This window comes from Centruroides sculpturatus, unplaced genomic scaffold (assembly GCF_000671375.1).
Source record: "Centruroides sculpturatus isolate CEXI.00-Female unplaced genomic scaffold, Cexi_2.0 scaffold368, whole genome shotgun sequence".
Classification (NCBI taxonomy): domain Eukaryota; kingdom Metazoa; phylum Arthropoda; class Arachnida; order Scorpiones; family Buthidae; genus Centruroides; species Centruroides sculpturatus.
In genome coordinates this window covers 159462-167123 of record NW_019385149.1, presented here as the reverse complement: position 1 = coordinate 167123, position 7662 = coordinate 159462, and the positions used below count along the sequence as shown (strand labels likewise).

The 7662-nt window shown below is 31.1% G+C and overlaps 1 protein-coding gene across 1 annotated transcript in view; it reads left to right on the top strand.

Moving 5' to 3' along the window:
- Window positions 1–541: 541 nt before the first annotated feature.
- LOC111635459 (ras-related protein Rab-21-like) overlaps window positions 542–7662 on the top strand; it is a 34993-nt gene continuing 27872 nt past the window's right edge. Inside the window, exon 1 of the mRNA XM_023380420.1 lies at window positions 542–855. Within this exon, the coding sequence (XP_023236188.1) occupies window positions 718–855 (138 nt within the window). The 5' untranslated portion in view covers window positions 542–717. The remainder of the gene's footprint in view (window positions 856–7662) is intronic.

Sequence of the window (7662 nt, the reverse complement as noted above, 5' to 3'; positions counted from 1 at the left end):
TTCTGTTAATCTTTGTAATATTATCTGTAAAACCAGTATAATAAGTCCTGATAATAGAAGATAGTCGAATTTATAGCCGAAAATTTACATATTAATAAGGAAAAAAGGACATTGAGGCAATTTAATTAAACAATTTTGTCTATTACATTATTTATCGATATTGCTGAATACAGAAACAGCAAATAAATCGATCTTCACCGCTACATAAATGCAAACAATGCTCATTTATAAGAAAAAACTTGTAACAAAAGGGTAACAACTGTGGCAATAATTTTTAATGGGTTAAAATTATCCATTGATTTCCCTTTATTTTTTATCGTTGTTATAAAGATATAAATAGACATTTGATTACAGTCGACACCCCATAACACTGTTGATTATTCCGTTTTATATGAATTTCATGTTGTACGAGTCACTTAGATTTTACAAATACGTGAGCCGTTCACAGCCCTGCACATGTATTTGTAAAATCCAAGTGACTCATNTCAATAAAAATTAATTTCAATAAAAAATTAATTATTATCGATATTCACTATATCAATATGACGTCAGATCATCCTGCTTTAGGACTTGCTGGGCTTGTCGAAACATCGTGACTAATTAAGCGTTACACTGTGGTGTGATATTTTAACTGTAATATAATTGCTTTCACTTGAAATTGAGATGTAATTTTATCCGGTTCGAATGTAGTTTACTATTTCTTGAGTCAGGATTAGTATGGCTGCGAGTGCTTCGGGGAATCGGAGTTTTACTTTTAAAGTTGTTCTGCTGGGAGAAGGTTGTGTGGGTAAAACATCGTTAGTTCTGAGATATGTGGAGAATAAATTCAATGAGAAACATGTAACTACATTACAGGTGAGTTATATAATTAATTTTCGATAGATAATTATTTCGGTAGGCGTAACCAGCTGCAGATACAAACACACTAATGCTAAAGTATTTAATAATTGTCATTTAGTTCCGCTATTGCGTGTTTCTTATGTACGCTCATTTTTTTTACAAAACGCGTTGAATAAATCTTAAATCAATTTTTGAAAAGTTACTGGCCATACATAATTAAGTATACCAAGAATAAATTTACAGACAAATATTAAAATTTGGTATAATTCACTTCTATGTTAATGATATTCACAAAAAAAATAAATGATAATCAACAATGTTATTGCAGAACCCCAAATCTGTACTTAGCACTGGAACAGTGATCTTCAGAACTTGGAACTTCTCTGGGATTTTAGATCATAATCTGTAAATGAAAGCTATGGATAAACAAATATTGTACGGTATTTTGTAACTTAAAATTGCAATGTAACTTGTGTAAGTTTAACGATTTTTAATTTGTGAATCTCTGGGTTTGTTATATTTACAGGTATGTGATCTGATAATGTTAAACTGTTCTATAATTGTTTGCTTTTTTAGTCTCTCGGTTGTTAAAGTATTCCTTTATAATAATTTATTGAAATGTGTATGATTCAATATAAAATTTGCAATCTTCTCTGTTAGGTATCATTGGCAATCTGCTAAAATTGTAGTCAGTCTGAGCAGAAAATGTAAAAATAGAGATTCAGGAATGCCTTTAAAAGATATTCTGCTTCAAAACTTGTTTTAACTGGCACTGAAAGATCTGCAAGAACTGAAGTTTTAATTTTAAAAAAATTATAATATCCTAAAACAATATTTTAAATTAGCATTTTACTTTTTATAAGAAGATGGAAAATACATGAAGTTTTGTATTACCAACATGAGATTATTTACTTACATATTTATTGGATATTGTTGATGCTTCCTAGTATATTGTAGCAAAAGTAAATCATTTACTAAATGTATACGATATATATGTTTTAAGTAAGTAAACAGCTGAGAGGAAATCTTTAGAAAAAATGTTTCTCTTAGTTTTTTAGGTATGTCTGGCTAAACTAACAGGAACAAAAATTTTGGAGGGTCTTGTCTTAGCAAGACTTGCTTTGGGATTTATGGTATTTTTTTGGTTATTTTTATTGAGATGGTTTGCTACTATAATATAATGCCAGTGATTCCTGGCAGAGATTAAAATATTGCCCTTTTATAATTATCTAAACTATTTTTGGTTTTAGGATTTGTATAATTAAAATTTTAAACATTTTCAGCATAAACTTTGATTCTAGAAAGTGTGATCTATATAGCCATTGTGCTTATATTGTAATAAGCACAATGATTAGATTTATAAAAAGGATTATTGGCTAACATTTTTTATAAAAATATTGAAAATTTTAATTAAAATAATATTCAAAACAATGTTTATATAATCAGAAGAGTACTAAATTGAAATACAGGTACGAATATTTATTAAATTAATAGTATTTATGTGTATAAGTCAAAACAATATCTATATTGTGTTTTATGAATTGTTTAGTGAAAAAATGAAACTATTGAAATCATACACACTTGGAGAGGGGGAAATGCTACAAAAATTTCTTATGCCATTTTTCAGTTCATAGCAAAAATAGGAAAACAATGCAAAATCACTAAAGAATTAATATAAATCATGACTTTACAACAAACTGTATCTTAGTCAAAAAACTACTCATAAATTCAACCACAATCCAGCAATTAAACAGTTACACAAACATTTCAATGTTTGTGTAACTGTTTAATTGCTGGATTGTGGTTGAATTCGTGAGTAGTTTTTTTGTTTGGTATATCCAGTATTGTGTTGTTGTTAATATCTTAGTCATTGAGAAAAATTTAATTTGATAGCATTTGAACCATCTTTATTCCAGCATAAATGACTCAAAGCTGACATTTTTGACATTTAATTAGCATATCATTACAGTAGGTAGGTACTCCCTGTTGTACATTTAACTTAGTGAAATACAATGCATTTGAATTACAAAAATTTTAAAGTATCAAGTATTACCGGAGTGGCCAAACCTTGTCACACACTATCAGAAATACATGAGAGCCACATTCTCTATTGGAATGACTATTGGAGAGTTGCATCATTTATTTACAGGTAGCCCCATATAACACGGCACTTCTGTAGCACAGATTCACTCTAACATGGTTTAAGAATTGGGTAAAATCCTCGTACAACATGAAATGTAATAAATTTTTACATACTTAAGAAATAATAGTTCACGAAAATAATAATTTTTGTGAACTATTAGTACAGAGCCGTAACTAGCCATTCCTGTGCCCTGTGCAAGAATTTGCATTCAGGCCCCTTAATTTATTTGGTTTGGGAAAATAATAAAACAAATATATTACAATAGATTTTTAATAAGATTTATTTTAATTGAACTTTTCTGGCTTTCGTTTCAGCAAATTCATTAATTACATGATTAATATTTTTAATGATAATGTATTCTATTGAAATAATAGAAATATTGGACAATCGTTCTTGCCCGATAGTTGATCATAAATAATTTTTTATTAATTTTAACTTGCTAAAACTTCTCTCGCACGAAGCAATAGAAACGGGAAGAGTTAGAAATATTTTGAAGAGCGACATTGATATTTGGGTAAGATTCAAACCAAAATCATGAAGAGCCTGTAGAATATTAAGCGGAGATGCAGTTTCTATATTTTGTATAAGAGTCGTTACTTCAAACTTAAAACTTTCAATTTCACTTGTGAATTCGTACTTTTTTAAATCTTTGCTATATTTAATAGCGAGATCTGCAGCTGATTTTTTTTAAATCAGCAACACTCATGTATTGTAAAGAAGAGCCATAGAGAAAGCAAAAATCAGCCTTTTTTCAGTAGCATTTTAAAGACCTCGGGGGCCCCTTCGAGGCCCTACTCGGCCGCATAGTTCGCTTACCGCTTAATCCGCCGTTGAGGTATACAACACATATGCGTACCACTACAAAGCAAAAAGTTATGTCAGAATTTCTGCACGCCTTTTACAACCTCGAGACTAAGATTTTATTCGAGAGTTACCACGTCTTCTATTTAGCAATTTAGCAATTAAAAAAATCCCCGGGCAGATTTATTTTTCTTACAAAATGTTACCTTTACAGAATTCTAGCTCTGCACACTGTAGAAAAATCTAGAAATACAGTTTTGTATATCATAATAATATTAGTCGTTGCCAGAGAGCTCTATAAAGTAGAGAAAAAAATCTATAAATTTGAAAACTATAAACATAAATTTAAATTTCTCAAAAAACAAATAAAATTTCAAAAGTCGCTACTTTTGGCTGATTTGTCTGCGGTCTCCGCTATCTCACTACGTCCCTCTAAAAGTTGCCACGGTTGGGAACACTGGTGAGCAGACATCTAGGGTCTAAATAAGGCAAAATGTAATCGCCAATAAAAAGGAGGAAAAATTTAAGATTTAAAACTATAATTTCTTGTGAACAGCAATTTGGGCCCCCCTTCCAAGTGGGCCCTGTGCGAATGCACCTGTTGCACCTGCCTAGTTACGGCTCTGTATTAGTACTTAAGTATGTAAATTTTCTTTTCCTTCTGTCGATACACATGGTCCTTCTTGAAACTTGTTTCAATGTTGTCAGATCTCGACGCTTCTGATGTTGCCAGATGTTTTTCCTTTATTCCATACTTGCTTTATTCTTCATAAGTGCTTAGAACCATATAAGAAAATTTATAAAGATCTTTTAACTAAAAGCAAGCAATCTAAAATTACATACCTTTTGCAAAAGGTAAAGCATGGATCTGAAGATAATGCATAAAAATGCTCAGAGGATAAGTATAACTTGCCAAAAAGAAAATGCTCTCAGTTAATAGTGCTTTTAGTGATGACGAAGAAAACATTGTTTAATTTATGTTAATATGTATCACTTAAATTTTAATAAAGATATTTATCTTAATTATGAAAATATAATAGCATGTTTTTTAATTTTTGGAACCTAACCCTCCTTTTTGTACTAGTTCTTTGTTTTGTATAACACGGATTCGCATAACATGGCAATTTTTTGGAACGTAACTACCATGTTATATGGGGATTACCTGTATATTATATAGGTTGACCATTATTAATTTGACAATCAATAATCTGGCACTATTTACTATGGGAGCAATTCAAATTTTTTTTCTCACCACACAAATCTGTCACTGCTGTTTGGTGCTAGCTGCTACAAAAACTGTTTTTGAGCATTTTCAAACACTGGTAAGGCATTTCTATTTGCCATTTGTGTATTTTTTTTGTAACTTGCTGACATTTAGCACCAGACATGGCTTCAATGAATACAGGAAGTGCTTCTCATGATGTGGAATGCAAACACCATATGTTATCTATAATAGATAAGTTAGAATTTCTGAAAAAACTTTACAGCTGCCTATCTATGTGAAATTTGTGTGATTGGACTGCAATTTGAAAAAATTAGTAGACCTATAAATTTCCACTGTCTTTCCTTTGTTAATCTTGAAAAGGGAGTTAGATAGATGAAAGATGAGACCAGATATGCAAACTTTAGGGGCAATAGGCCTCAATTAACTATATAAGAACTTTTGATGCAAACCAGAAGTCATATTTAAATTCAAAAATTTTCTTCTGAAAGGTGTTATGTGACCAGCATGACTCTATTGTTAAAGGAAAGTATAATGTGCTGTACATGGACAAGCCACTACTAATTTGAAGTAGAAAGCATATATTTTAAATTAAATAAATTAACACTACACTATCTGGAACCTGTAAAAGGTGCGCGATGCGTATATACTGTATATCGCTGTTGACAAATGTTTTCAAGCAATCTCTTTGCTCTTCTTCAGGTCGACTGGAATTCCCTGGACGGAGTGTATTCTATTTGTTGGGATCGGGTGTCAATTCTGACGGAGTGGGTCCTTTCTGACATGCGCGGTCATGTGGTGGGGAAGGAAGTGGCAGGCTGGCATCCAACAGTGATTGCCAGGCCAGAGACAGAGTCAGCTCTTTCTTCTGGTTAGCTGGCCAGTTACAGAATTAGCAAAGAAAGTACTCTACCACAACTACCAGCCTGTATGGAACAAAATAAAATTACTAAAATGCTTCAATGAACAAAAAGAGCTATTTATTTGGGAGACACTCTACATTTCTACTACCATACCATGCAACTCCCCAATTTTTGAGCTCCCACAAATTTGGATAACAGCTTTCAAACAACTCAACCCAAGATAAAAATACTCCTTTGTTGCTCACATGCTAATTTTGCCTTGGTGCGCATAAATGCATGAACTATGCTCATTTACAGACATTTCTCATTTTAATATTTATCATTTCTATGCGCTATGACGTAAGAACCTTTAAATAATGTTCGAAAACCATAATCAGCTGAACCATCGGAAATATTGTTTGAAATATTCGATATTGAAATTTAAAAAACCATCGCAATATCGTTCGGAAAGCTTAAACTATCGAATTCTATGTACTGCCTGATGATGGTAGTTTTACACTACTGAAAGTGCTAGCGGATAAAACCGTTTTCCAAAAGTCGGATAAATTTCTGTAACCGGAACTCCACTCCTGTAACGCCACTGCACGTAAGTGTTCTAATAATAGTATACGTCGGCGTGAAGTGCAAACAATAATTATTATATCATGGAAAATTTATAATAAAATAAAAAATATTAACATTGAGATATATCTACAAAAATATGAAAAACAAAGGAAAATAATGTTTTTAAAATGATCATCAAATTTTGGCACACAAATCTATCTGGTCCCTTCGTCCTTTGGTGAACAAATGTTCCCATCCAATCTACTTTTTAGAAAAGACTCTTGCTAAAATTATTGTGCTAGTTTCTAGCCTCAATCTTGTTATTTCTTCTTGAGTCAAAATTTCTTATAACTAGTATTATTGTAGCTACTCCTTCAGATTTGTACCATTTTTATAAAATAGTTCTCATTATACCCATCTGTTCCCCATTTTGAAGTAGTTATGCTTACTAACACTCTGTTGATTGAGAATGTGTATTCCATACCACAATTACTGGGCTTAAGAGAGGCTCTTTTATTAGTTACTGAAAATAACTATTTCTATTTCAATGGTAGTTTTTATTTGCAGAAGCAGAGAGTACCTACGGGCTCACCTCTTTCAGCTATTTTAGCTTAGTCATGAAAGCCATAGAATTTGATGATAAAACTTATATTTAACTATTTAATCAAGATAATTCTGATTAGTTTTTAAACTCAGTTTATTAACTTGCAAATTTGCATTGTGGGAAACGAGTGACTATTTCATTTTAATTCATGTTGACACAAAATTTTATCCATTAAATTGTCAAAGAGCTTTGAAATAAAAGAAATTTTTGTTTTTCATTCTTGTTAAAGCTGTTTTGGTTTTTGTAAAAATTGAAACCGTGATTTGGTTATTGAGATAACTTTTCCCTACTGCAAGCACATAACGATGTAAGTAGATTGCAATGTAGCAAGTGACTGAATTGATTAGAAACAAATTAAACAACATTTCAATTTTTCCAGGAATGATCCCCATATTTTGCTAATTTCTCTAATTAATTTCTTTAGATTTAGCCAAGATGCTATTACAATAATACTTTTCTACTGAAAATTTCTGTGGGACTGCTTTAATTTCCTCTGAACTTTGTTTGTGCAATCAAGACATATTCTGTAACCTTGTTAGCCAATATATTTATTTTCTAGAGTTAATACTACAAATCATATTCAAAAAGACATTTTGTTTTGTTTGAATTTGGTAAATAAACACATTACTATATATATAAAATAATA